The sequence below is a fragment of the Panthera pardus genome, unplaced genomic scaffold (assembly GCF_024362965.1).
Source record: "Panthera pardus isolate Hobbes unplaced genomic scaffold, ASM2436296v1 HiC_scaffold_7, whole genome shotgun sequence".
Classification (NCBI taxonomy): domain Eukaryota; kingdom Metazoa; phylum Chordata; class Mammalia; order Carnivora; family Felidae; genus Panthera; species Panthera pardus.
The window spans coordinates 61286282-61300225 of NW_026527002.1; the positions used below are offsets into that span (position 1 = coordinate 61286282).

Sequence of the window (13944 nt, forward strand, 5' to 3'; positions counted from 1 at the left end):
AAAGCAGGTACTTCTCTAAACATGCTGGAAACTGACATTTATAATTAGCAAATAATCTGTTTTTGAATGTGTGAGCTAATTTCTGACTTGCTATGATTGTTTGATGAATGAAAAATAAATAAAAAATAAAAACAGTAACAGCAAGTGATCAGCTAATGCTCATAATCATGTAATGCTTTGGTGCGAGGTACTTACACATTTTAACTCATTTAACCCACATAATAACCCTGTGAAGTGGGTAATTTTATAGTCTCCAATTTACAGAGAGGGAAGCTAAGGTATATGGAAGTTCACGTAATTCTCCTGAGCTAGTAAGAGGCAGAGCCAAGATTTCAATCCAGCCATCTGGTTTCAGACTTGGTATGTACTGTTACCATTAGCCTCCTTTTTACCTCTGTTGCTACGGTACTGAGAGCAATTTAGCTCTTATACAGGTCCCACATTCACCCCATGACCTGTCTCCAATCTCTTCTCAATAAGCCACGCAAATGGAAATTCCATTTATTCTACAAAATTTTCCAGTTGCTACGCTGGGATGGTGGCCGGGAACTGAGTGATGGCGGCAAGGCCAGTTCCTACCCCCCAGAGGTTGAAAAGCGTAGCCAGTAACTACTCACAACAGCCAGCAGCGAAAACGACCCAGTTCTATCAACTGATGAATACATAAACCAACCATGGTATCTCCATCCAATGGAATATTATTCAGCTATAAAAAAGAATGAAGTACTTAGAACATGGCTGAGCCTTGAAAACAGTATGCTGAGTGAAAGAAGCCACACACAAAAGGCTACATATGGTATGACATGCCCAGAATAAGGGAATCCATAGAGACAAAACCAGATCGGCGGTTCCAAAAGGTACGGAGTGACTGATTAATGGATATGGAGCCTTTTTTGGGGTGATGAAGATGTTTCTGAATGACACAGAACTGATGACTGTCCAGCATGGTGAATGTAGTAAATGCCACTCAATTATTCACTTTACAATGGTTAATTTTATGGTTATGTTGTGAATTTTATGTCAAATAAAGAGCACAGAAAATAAGCCTAGATCAGTATTTCCCAAGCATTCACCACATGCGTAACATCATTCTCTTTTCTGCCACAGTCCCACACCACACAATCACGTATTTAATATTTTTCTTTAAATTGCCTATGTTTGTTTTTTTCCTTTTCTTACTTAGCCTCATCCTATGTAAACATGTCGGTGAAATCCTAGGTTTCACTGCTGGCTATATTGTTTTCTAGCAAACAGTAAATACAATTGTTGAAATGAAATATGCTTGCCATGAGCCACGCAAAACTACTGTGCACAAACCATCCTCTAGGAAACACTGGCCTGAATCATCTGTGAGGGTCCTTCTATCTCTGAATTCACTGGGGGCCAGAAGTCACTATTTTTGTGAACAGCCATAAATTCAAAATTTTCTGAATATCTAGTTTCCCTAACTCAAGATAAGAAAGGCTTTAAGAACGTAGTTTGTTCCCACAAATGCAAACATGGGGGGGGGGGGGGCGGCGGGGAAAGCAGCCAGGCATTGGAAAATACATTAAGAAAGCTTGTTGGGGGCAGGGTATCTTGGAGCCAGCAGCAGGGGAGTGGACCGTATCTGCCAGAAGATTGAAATTGGTTGTGATAACCTGCACACCGTCACTGGCGCTCGATACTAATGGCGCCAACTGATGGGCCCGTATATTATGCAGCCCGGCGTCAAAGAATCAGCCTGGCTGTCAGCGCTCTTTGGGGTTTTCCATTATTCTTTGAAAAGGAAACACACGCACTGGCAACTGCTATAGAACCCGATGGGGTTTTTTTCATCACATGAATTTCTTACTATCTCAAAGCCGTTTCAAGTCATTTCAAAGGAACTGGAAAGTAAATTCAGATAAAACTACGATTCTTGTGATAGTTCTGCTTTCACGAAGATCATTAACACATCAAAGGAGGCAAAGGTCAGCTTAGGGCCTTTTCTCTTAAAAACCAACATCTGTTTCCTTTTGAGAATTTGCAGCAACCCAGATAAATGTAAATAACTGTAAACCAACTATATCTAATACCCTTTGCAGAATGCTGTTTAAAAATCTATCCTTGATACTACAGAGAGGCATTTAAACAACCGGAGAATCCTCAGAGAGGGAATAAAATGAACCGACATCCATTCACTTAAAAAGCGAGAAAAGAGAAGTCCTTGTCCTTGGCCGTTTTAGGTCACACAAGCACTTCGTGGTCAGCAGGCAAAAGTAAACCAGACCCCTGGCCAACGACGCTGACACCGTTCCCCAACCCCCCCCAACGCTGACTTCTCATTACTTCACACAGGACCCGTGTCCCTCCCAGCACGCCCTGGGCGGCTGGAATTGCCAGTCTTTGAAAAGACGTTCACCAGCCCATGGAAACGTCAAAGAAGCTGCAAGATACCTGCCCGTGGGACAGATAAAAACACCTGTAGAGTGGGACTAAGTGCCTTCTGCCCAGGGGAAGATGTAACGCGCATCAGTATTTGAGGCCATGGGATAATGATTTAAATAGACGCCGCAGATGTCTTGACCACACATTCTACCAGGCCAGCGTGCTGCTTTTCCCCGCGTCTGCTCTCCGACGTCCCCTCCCTGCTCTTCTGGCCATGCTCTGTGGCTGGGCAGGATGGAACCCTACGGATGGCACAACCTGGTCTCCCTTGCAGGCTGCTGGCTGACTGAGTTGGGTCAATGGCAGTCACCAGGGGGAACATGGAGGTGGGACAGAGAGGGAGAAAGAGAGAGGTCCGGGTATTTCTTCCCAGCTCCCTCCTAGGTTTGGCATCAGAGTTTTGGCAGTTACCATACCCCGCCGCCATCTACCCTATCCCACCGCCACGTGCCATATCCCGCTGCTGTCATCCATACCCCTCCACCATCTTCCCTATCCCACCGCCATCTTCCCTATCCTGCCGTTATCTGCCCTATCTCGCCCCCATCTGCCATATTCCGCTGTCGTCACAGCTCCTGGAGAGCAGTCTCCTCTCAAAGACGATGAAACACGATTTCCTCCTCTCCCTTCTTCACCCCTGGGGGTGGGGGCTGCTTGTGGTTCTTGTCGCTCTCCAGGTACTCCGGTGCCTACAAGCCCGCCCACCTAAGTCATCCTAAAGCCCTTCACTGAAATCCCTAGACTTGAATTCTGTTTGCTGCTACCACTGTGATGGCTAGAGGCAGGAGCTGGGTCATCAAGGTACCCGGTGTGGAGACCAGAACAAGGAGATCCCCCAATAAATACTTGTTGAATGAATATGCTACTGGGATGCCGGCTTCCCTTGCAGGAAGCAGCAGAAACATGCAAGCTGGAGTGTCCCACACCCTGTACTCCACAGCTGTCTTTCCCTTTGAACATTAGGCAGAGCTTGTCCCCCCCAAACCCCTTTCTCCTGCAGACTTGCACGTGCCGCAACTGGCTTTGTGCTCAGGCTTTAAACACCTCAGCACACATCTCTCCAATCATTCATTCACTGAGTATTTATAGAGCCTGGGCTGCAGAAAAAGCATTTACCAAGGTGAGTGAGGCCCAGGGCATTTTGTCCTGGGGTTATTTAGGCAGCTCTTGCACATAACTTCTGTTCAACTCCATTTGATGGAAATTGGAAGCATCCACCGAATTTCAAGAAAGAGGCCGTGGGACTGTTGGCCTAGGTTAACACCAAGCGCTGGCTGCGCAGGCAGCAGGCCATTAGAATCGGTCCAGCGTCCAGGAAAGTGCATGCTGGTAAGTGTCGATGTTTAAATTGGAAAGAAAATGATTATGAATAAGAGGGAGGAAAAAAGGTAAAGGGATAAGTAGCTCAGTCTCTGTGCTTTTTAGCAGCCACCATTAATAATGCATTTCCGATATATGACATTTTTATAGAACTGTCTTTGGTCCCCTCGATGGTTTAAAGTAAGGTTTCTGAGATCAATACTCATTCGGGTTGTAAAAATTGGTTTTCTATCATATCTATCTCTCCTCCTCTCTCTCTCCTCCTCACACGTTCTTTGTGCAATCTTATTTTTGGCACAAATACCTGAACATCTGAAATAGCAAGGATCTCCGACTCCGTCTTAAGAGTGAAATCGTTTGCTCTTGTGTGGGTGAAGGAAAATGAGCGCTTGAATGCGAGACAGAAGGCCTGCCTTCAGAACCCAGAATAGTTTTCCTTAACAATGGCAACACACACGCACACAGGCATTAGGATAACCGGGGAAGGATGGGCTGTTTGCTCTGGATTGTGTGGTCTCAAGATGATGCTAGCCAGGTTCCCCACCCCCGCCCCCACTACTCCCCTTGGCTCTGCACACGTGCCCACAGCTGTGCTGTTGAAAAACAAAAGGAGGGCAGGCAGGAGGGGAGAGGTGAGGCACAGCCATGCAAATGAGGAGCCAATTAGCAGAGAAAACAAAGGGGGAAAAAAATGCCCTCATCAGGGTTCCAGGTGGTGGCAAGGTGCTATCAGGAACCAGGTTGATTAAAACCGACTGTGCAGGAAGTTTTGAAAAAGGTTTTCAAGTTAGCCGAGGCAAGGGCAAAGGAAACGCTGGCCCCTTGGGGTTTGGGACACCTGCCTGAAGAGCCCACGCCCGCTCCTTACCTCCGTGGTGGAAAGCACAGTGTCCTCATCAAGGCTGAGCACTGCGTCTGTGACGATGTTGTCATAGGGCAGGAAACGGCTGCTCATAACCTGGGGTGGGGAGAAAGCAGACAGGAGGAAAGGAATTAAAGAAAAGAAGTAAATTTGGAGACCCGTTTTCAGGAAAATTCCCCCATCTTCACCTTCGAAAAGAATGTTCTACCACCGTGTCATCCTTCAACACTGAATATTTCCATTTCCCATCGGTGGAGAATCATGTACCGTTACTGGGCACCTACTGTGTACCGACACCTTGCTAGTCAAAGGGAGTACAAGGTAAATAAGACATTTTCTCCTGTCTTGGGAAAGTTCACAGTCCGCAGCCATCGAGATGCCGCTGACCAGTCCTAGCCCAATATGGACCATGCCAGGGGTGCAGAGGACGCAGCAGCCAGCCACTTGGAAGCGCAGGTGAAAACCTTAGAGAAGACGGGACATTTAAGTAGGACTTGATGGACAGGAATCCACCGGGTATAAAGAGAAGTGAGGCAGAAACAGCGCTCAGCAGACATAAGGCACAGAGGAAAGAACCAGCACCCTGAGGCCTGGAGAGAGTGGATGGATGGAGCCATGATTCCAAGTGTGGGCCACACACTACTGGAAGGCCACGTCATTTCAGGAGGTGTAGAGACACATATTTGAAAATTCTACTCTTCACTGATGTTAGCACAGATGAGAAAATATACATACACAGAGATTAGTGGCTATAGCAATAACAGGGAGCAGCAGTCAACTTATTCAAAAATAACTTCACTGAAACGAAAAGTAAGCTGATTTATAGAAAAATATTAAATAAACAGAGCATATGTGGTCTATGGATTTAGGCACATTGTGAAGGCACTACATGAATAAAGTTTGGGCAACTCCAGGATAAGGCATGGTGAGGTGTGTGTGTTTTGGTGGGGGGGTGGTGGTGGTGGTGGTGAGGGCTTTGGGGATAAAGGGACCAGCTGGAAAAATTAAGTCTAGAAAGACTTCTCTGTGACAGTCATACCTTCAACCTCTGTGCTGAATGTACCACAGGATAACTAACCATGAGAATGATGACTTAAGAATAACTAACATGGTAAAAAACCCATTTACTTTGTGTCAGAAATGTTCCAAGTTCTTTATACACGTCATCGCATTTCATCTTTATAATAACCCCATTGTACAGCTGAGAAAATTAAGGCATAGAAAGGTTAGATGTCTTGCTCAAGATGGACCCACCAGCATTGCATCCCAGATGGTGAGCTTCTACAGAGCACCTCATCCACCATGCTGGACCTGCCTCAGGCTTGACAAGGACCCCAAAAGTGAATTGGGGGCACATAAAGTGATCTCATATTCACCACCTTCCTCTGGAAATTATATTCACAGTTGTGACATCCTCTCTAAATTCACACTTGGAGACTGAGAGAAAAGGCACATTTGCCACCAACTTCCAAGGCACAAAAGGCCAGGGAATACAGCAGTTGGTCACTGGAGACAGAGGGAGAAGGGAGACCCTGAACCTGGCTACCAAGGGTCTGCTCTCCACAAATCTGAGACCCCCAACCCCCAAGAAGCTAGCTCATCCATGAACCCACATCTCAGAATCGGCTTCTGTGCCTGTGTAGCTACTGGAGGGCTTCTGACATCAGAGGGTGGGAAGTGCCCACATTTCCCATCTCTGGGAGCTCAAGGGATGGATCTGTAGCATAAATGGCTCCAGGGTCTGCTCCTACACATCTGTCAACTGGGTCAAGTTTTCTTTTTCTTTTTCAGGCTTTCAAAATAAAATAAAATATAAAGTGATCAGCAACCCCATATACACAGTGCTCGGAAATCTCAGCCTGAAGCAATTCTCCTGATACTGTTTACATGTCCACTGACTAACACAGAAACCATTAGCTGCCAGCTTAGTGATGCCCTGACCTTTCCCTTGTTAAGTCTTTAGGGGGAGAGCTGCAAAGACAAGTCCTATAAATTCAAAAGAGAATTTCGCAGCCAAAGCAGCAAACACATCAACTCTAAACTCAAGGCTAGATATGGAAATGTAAAATGGGGAATAAGGAGACCTATGACTCCTTTCCCATTATGTTCCCAACCACTGGTTTTAAAAGGATCCACTTCCTTTTTCTGAACATGCTTCATCGACAGAGGTTAAGAGCCCATAATCTAGCCACTTCAAATTCTAGTGTAGAAACTAGATGCTCTCTTTCAAATACCTTGCCTCAGCTACATTCCAAAAGTTGAATGCTTTAGCATGAAAGGAACTGGTGTACTTACAAAGTCAATCCTGAGTGAACCGGCTTTTGCTTGTTAGTTCATGTAAGAAACAGTTAGCTACCATATACCAGCCCAACCTCTTCTAGGATTAACAAAAATGACTACCAAGACTCAAGAAGTTTATGATCTAATGGGCAAGATAAGAAATATCCATAAGCAATTATAGAAAGAACAATAAGAGTTAATGTTTACCGAGCACTGACCACGTGCACACATACTTCTGAGCACATTTACAAGTACAGTGTTGTACCATTTGATCTTTTAGCTACCCTGTTAGGTATTATGATTGCTTCCATTTACTGAAGGAGGAATTGAGGCACAGAAAGTTAGTAACTCGTCTTACAGTCCATGATACGAACATTACAATACCTCCACAGAAGAGTAGCTGACGTTCATTGTACTCTTGGTGTATAACAGGAACCAGGCTAAGCACCTGTAATGCACTATCTCACTGAATCCTCAAAATGGGCCTGAGTCTTAGCCTAGGATAACCGGAATACAGAGCCTTAAGCAATACTTAATTGAGTGCAAATGCTTTACTAGGTGGTGCAATCCCAGAGTAGTGGGAGTGACAGCAAAGGAATCACATGGCCCACTGGAATCAGTGGCCAAGGTGGAGGCTAGGACTCAACAAATGGCAAGATGCCACAGATATGGCGGGGAGAATATGAAGTATCTTATAAGCTACATCTGATGAAACCCACTGTCTCGTAAATAAAGAAACTGGGACTACTTACAGGGTAAAAATATAAAATCAACCAATGAATCCGTGAGCCATAGAAGTCAGAACGGCTCCCAGTCAGTCCGACTGGAACCTGTATGGATATTCTAACAAATTCAAAGGAAGACTTTTTTACCAGAAGATCTAGTCACCCATGTAAGCACAAAAACAATGAATTTCCAAGTCCAAAGTTGACAGCATGCATGTGAGCACCGTTCAGGGACTCAGGCATTGGCAATGGCGTGAAAGATGTATGGGATTATAGGCGGGAGATTTTTGTGCACCCATCCCTCTCGTAAAACCACATCTGTGGGGAGACGGATTTCATAAGAGTAGGTAAGACGCATGCCGAGAGGCAGGTGATTTTCTAATTGCCATCTTTACTCATTAAATGCTTATGAAGCAGCTCTTGGATACCCACGTCGCTGGATGCCAGCCCTGGGAATGCTGGGATTCTACGTATCGTATTCTGCACTGTGTTCCATCACACTGCATGGTGCCCAGCACACAGTAGGCAGTCATAACCCTGGAAATGACAGGATAATGCACTGATAGTCTTGCCCACATGACAGTCACAGTTCTCACTGCATCATGTTGAACTGTGTGAAACTGCCACTTTTAGCAAGTCAAGTGATTGTTTTGAATGGTCTGACCCAATTGATATTTTTTTATTCTGGCTCAAAGATGTTTTACTTAGTGTGAGACAATCTCTCATGACTGGACTCCTTGGGCACTGACGAAAGAGGTCTCTTGGATGACTGCTTCACCAATCTGTTTTATTTAGGAGCCACTAATTGCCTCACAATGGATTATGGCCTACAAGAAGTAACAAGCAGAAGCTAGAGGAAAAAAAGAATGCTGCCAAGAGTGGAAGAAACTCCAAAGGGGAGGGTGCATGGGAGCAGGGATGAAAGAATACATGGGGATTTTGATAACAGAGATGAAGAGTTGAGAAGGGATAGTCAAGACTTAGAGCAAAAGGGAAAGACAAGAATTAGAGGCAGGAAGGCAATTTAGGTAACCGTGGATGATCAAATTTGGTGAGAGGACAAGGTCTGTGGGGGAAAACAATGAGAGAGAAGACTGGTAAGGCTGGCCAAGAACAGATTACACATGGCCTCAAATGTTAATGTAAAGCCCTAGCAAACAGAATCCCTTGAGGCTGCGAGATGATTAAGAAGTTCATCCCGCTCTAGGCAAAATGAATTGCAGAATGGAAGCAAGGGGCCAGCTAGGTGGCACCTGTGGGTCTCTGGTGGAGACACGCAAAGGAAATTAAAATGCAAATGTCCTTTGGGGGACAAATGTGAGGACCAGCAACTATTCTGAAAGACACAAGTAATCCAGGCTAACCAGCCAAGCAAACCTCATGCATCACCAGCATTGGCAGCCTCATCTGGATACTCATCTTTTATAGAAAGATCACCGTTGCCAGGTCCTGAATGCATTTAATCCTAACAGCTACCCTACGAGTATGTGTTATTACTTCTGTTTTATAGATGAGGAAACTGAGGCTCAGAGAAGGAAAATATATTCAGGGTCACAAAGCTCCTAAAGAGTTAGTATTAGGACCCAATCAAAGCGGAGGATATTCAGCGACAGGGACAATTTCATTTATGTATGTATGTATGTATTTATTTATTTACTTATTCATTCATTTATTTATATTTTTGAGAGAGAGAGAGAGAGAGCGCTCAAGCAGGGGAGGGGCTACAGAGAGAGGGAGACAGAGGATCTGAAGTGGGCTCTGCAGTGATAGCAGAGAGTCCCCAATGTGGGGCTCCAATTCACGAATCGGAACCACCCAGGGGCCCCAGGGACAATTTTAGAGAAAAGAGTCCAGGGCCAGAAGCTCCCCTGGGCAGGAAGAAGTAATCTAGAGCCAATGCCCAAAGCACCCCACAGAGAAACAAAGGCTCCATGGTGGTTCCACACTCAGGGCCACCTTCCTGTCCTACCTTGCTTTCTCCTTCAATGACGATGACAGGCACAGCCGTGGCAGGCCAGCGGTGTTTGGCTGGTAGAGGCTTGTCACAATTCCATAGAACTATGATCTGAAAGGGACAGGGGATCATTAGATGGCTCGGGAAGGCTGGCTTTATATAGGCCTCCAACCCAGCTCCTTCTCAAGACAGAGGGAGAAGAAGCCTTAGCAGGAGGCAGACATCAACCTTGAATTTTAAAGAGGGTCCCCTCCCACACAATCTTCAGAACCTGGTGACTCAACAACTAGAGAGACAGGGCAGAAAGAGTAACCTAACACAACAAGGAGGTAGGGGAAAGCTGGGGAGAAAAGAAGTAAACTTCAGGGTTGCTGAATCTTAATATAGTGGTTTCCTAAGTTCTGATGTCTTACTATGAGCAAGATAACAACACTGACCAAATTAAATAAAAACATATAGTGAGCATCTGAATTCTGGCTATGAGCCAGTGCTACTCCACTGTTAAGAGTATTGGAGTGACACTGATTTGGAAAATTTTATTGTCAAAGATGTAATCTTCTGCTCCCAATTTTATAATTAAGTCATGGTTGCTATGAAAGATGCATCCTGAAACCAGCAAGTCTGTTCCTTCTGTTGAAACTTAGTTTTCTGGGTCCTCCCATGGCATTTCTGATGTTACTTTACCACGGTGACATTTAAAAACAAAATAGTGTGCTTACGCATTCTTTAAAGAATGTGTTGGTGTATATATTTAAACGTAACCCCAGCGGAAAATCTCTTTGTAACCCATCCCTTACCTGTGCTAGATTTCACTTCCAAGAACCTCTAAGTTGATGAAAAGGGAGTAACAAGGCATGACAAATGAAAGGGGAGTAGCAGGGCATGACGTTAGACGAGTCCCAGGGAGCAAAGCGGAGGGCAGGTAAAAGCGGGGGGTGGGGGGGGGTCTCGGGTCCGCTGAGCTGGAGGAGGCAGGTGCTGCTGGCACTCCCACTCACCTGGGCACAGTACTGGGATTTGGCCGCAGCCACGAGAAGCTTCAACACTGGCTGGGACTGAGAGACCAGGGGGGTCACTGCATGGATGACTGCAGTGAATTTGGAGGGGGGCTTTAAACCTGAAATAGAAAGGGGAGAGGAGCCAATGAAACACTGAAAAACAACACTCAGAAAATCATTCCTCCTCGCTCCATTGCCTCACCCTAAGCTAATGTTCCCTCCTAGCATATTTGTCCTGCACCTCTTATGTCCTGACAGAACAAAAACAAGGTGAAAAGCTGCTAGTTAACTGCTGCCTGAGGCTCCAGGACCTCGATAATTTACAGCTCAATGTGTATCTGCAGGTTCTTCCTTTGATAACATTTTCCTCCCCTGGGGATGCATCTTTGATCACCCGTCTGCTCTTTAGGTACCCAAAGTCTTAACACACACCCCACCACTCACCTCCCTCTACTCCAGAAAGAGTCTATGCTAGTCACTTATATCGTAATATGGATTTAAGAAAATGTACTCTCTCTCCTTGGGTATTTGAATAGCTCTTATTCTTAATAAAGTAGTTAAGGGTTTTTTATTGTTTTTTTGTGTGGTTTTTTTTTTGCCTGATTATTACTATTTCAAATTATAACCAGCAAATGGTAAAGGTTAAAAGAACAGCATCCAGAGCCTCACTGTCTAGGTCTGAATCTCTGTGCTACCCCCCAGTGGTGGTGGGATCTTCCCCTCGGTGTTTCCCCTGCTATGAAATGGGGCTCAGGGTCAGAGCATCAAACCTGTGGGGTTATTATCAGAACTGAATTAAAGGAGTGAATGCTTTATGAGCAGGTAGCAGCGGACACAGCAAATAGTAAGTGCTCAATATTTGTTCATGGCTATCATCTCCATCACTGTCATCATCACTGTCATCATCACCATCATTTGGGAGTGGAAGCTTCTATGCTCCCAAGAAGCTCTTTCTGTGCGGTGCTGACAGAAGCTGAGAGAATAAGTGTGTGACCCAGACCTCTGCCAACTGTTGTGCTCTGAAGCCTTAGGTAGAAAGGTGTCATAAATATGCAAAACAGGCACTGCCACCAAAGCGAAAGAAGTGAGATGGCTTCTCCTTCGAGTGAGTTTTTCCGTAAGAACTCACTAAGAAAATGGAGACAGGTTTAAAAGCTTTTTAAGACTTCACTAGTTTAGACCCACAAATTTTGCATCTTGGTAGCTTAAATGCAAACAAGAGGGTGCAGTGACGTTTAAGTTCAGCTTTGGTGTTGGTAAAGGGAAGAATCAGACTATACATATTAAAGAATTCAATGGGTGTTTTGTAGAGCAAATTGTATCTTCCAATTGGTACTTTAATAGCATGTTAGAAAGAACCTAACTTCCCCACTATCTAGATACACAATCAAAATTTTGCCAAGGAAGAATAAATATGATGGAGGGGTTCCTTTTTCACAGTGAGGACGAGTCACTGCTTTAACGTTTTCCTGTACTAGTTTGAGCAGCATCATGTACACACTTCTAATGTGCTTGCTCCACATGAAGATCTCACTAGCTCTACAAGAAATACGTAGGGATTTTTATCAAATATGGCCTTATTCTAAAAATTACCAAATTCTAAATGTATTACCCAGTGTGGACCATACCCTGGTTTTACTACCAGTCCCCATAACATGTTTGGTTTGGATTAAAGGGTTCTTTGTCACTGGTTGATACTTCGGGACAGGACTTTCGTTCAGTTTCTTTTTTATCAGTTTCAAATGAAACACACAACTCACGGGTGAGATCGTTATGGGGAACATCTGCACAGGGCGGAAAATCTAGAGTCTTTTCCCCACAATATCTTGAAAGATGCTTTACTGTCCCAGAGTTTCTCCAATTTGGAACTGTGAATGAAGGGAAATGTCTAAAATGCTGTTAACACTAGCACAAGTGGGGCTGCAAAAACGTAAACGTCTATGGCAGTAATAGCCGAGCTCTGTCTAGGACTCTGCCCATTCCCTTTTCCTCATTGGGATTAGATTAGAAGCTGCCAGAGGGCAGAGACTGTGTCTCATCTGGTTTTTTATTTCTACCACCTAGCATTGCATTAATGGAACATATAAGAGGAGCACAATAAATGTTAAATGGGTGAATAGGTTTGTCTCTTGTCATACATTATTAAATCTTTCTCCATTCCCTTTATCAATTCCACTTTCCTTCGGTAGGAGAGAGATACGTTGAGATCGCAAACGAAGAAACAAAGAAGAGTTAGGGAGAGCTCTTCTGGTTCCATTTCATACAAGAGGAGATGTAAAATTACAGCAAACCCTTTGTCATGTTCAAAATGATCCATCGTTTGGGGAGCCCATGTCTCAAAAGAGAATGACTCTACTAAATGTGAAGTGCTGCTCAGACAAGAAAGGAGTTTTTTCATCTTGCGATGTTCTGCTAGATTTATAATTCTTGATCTCGATACGCCATGTATGACAGGGCCCGAGGAAGCAATGTCCCATGCAGGCTGGTAGGAAGACCCTGCTCTAGAACAGAAAAATCAAGGGACTTTAACCTGGACAACAGCTGGAGGGTAAACACAAGGTAGCACCCTGAAAGGAACTCACTTACCTAAATTAGCATAGTAGTAAGGAAAGTCTCCCAGATAAGATGAATACTGTGGTAGTACGAACAGTCCTCCAGGATGTTTGTTCCATATTAAACTGTTACGTGATATGTGCTTGAATATTCTGTCCTGAATAATCTAGAAAATAAAAACACAGTGTGTGGTGAGGATGAAACCCTGATGGTATTTGATAAGGAGCATGTTCAGTCCAAATTTGGAGAATGATGACCCTCAAAGTAGCGACTACCCCCAAATTCTTCACAGATAAAAGCGTCTGGGACACAAACAGACTGACAGAGCAATGGAAGAGAGTGTGAGAGAGAAAGAGATGAATTATGGCTAATCAAATTTCCTAATTAAACTTCAGTTTAACCATAAATTCTACCTTGTCTTTCTATAATAGTAAGTCCATTCTCATTTGAAAGCAGAGTGCATGGAACAGTTGCCTTGATGGTCGAGCCTCCAGCTGTGGTTCTAGATCCTTGCCAGGATGATCTATTCTCGGTCCACACACATATCCATGTGGAGACAGGGTGGGGAGGGTACAGAAGGCATGGCACATCCTAGAAGCTGTTGAAGTTTGATCTGTTCCTTTAATTTAGGAGGCAGATTTACCTGTCATATTTCATTTTCCTTCCAAAGTCAACTGTAGAACTTTGGGGTACTGGTTAGCTGACGTTTTTTACATTTCACCTCAAAAAGCAGTGAGTTAACAATTGCTCCAAACATCCCACATAATAGGACAAGAACCATGGCATATAAAGACTAATAGCCATGCTAGTTCATTAGTTTCTTTGGACTTTGGGACCTCGCAG

The 13944-nt window shown here is 44.5% G+C and overlaps 1 protein-coding gene across 1 annotated transcript in view; it reads right to left on the reverse strand.

The window, feature by feature from the left end:
* EXT1 (exostosin glycosyltransferase 1) overlaps positions 1 to 13944 on the reverse strand; it is a 285056-nt gene that overhangs the window by 6863 nt on the left and 264249 nt on the right. Inside the window, exons 5-8 of the mRNA XM_053896111.1 lie at positions 13135 to 13267; positions 10549 to 10667; positions 9566 to 9661; positions 4598 to 4687 (exon numbers count right to left, since the gene is read on the reverse strand). Coding sequence (XP_053752086.1) covers positions 4598 to 4687; positions 9566 to 9661; positions 10549 to 10667; positions 13135 to 13267 — 438 coding nt within the window. The remainder of the gene's footprint in view (positions 1 to 4597; positions 4688 to 9565; positions 9662 to 10548; positions 10668 to 13134; positions 13268 to 13944) is intronic.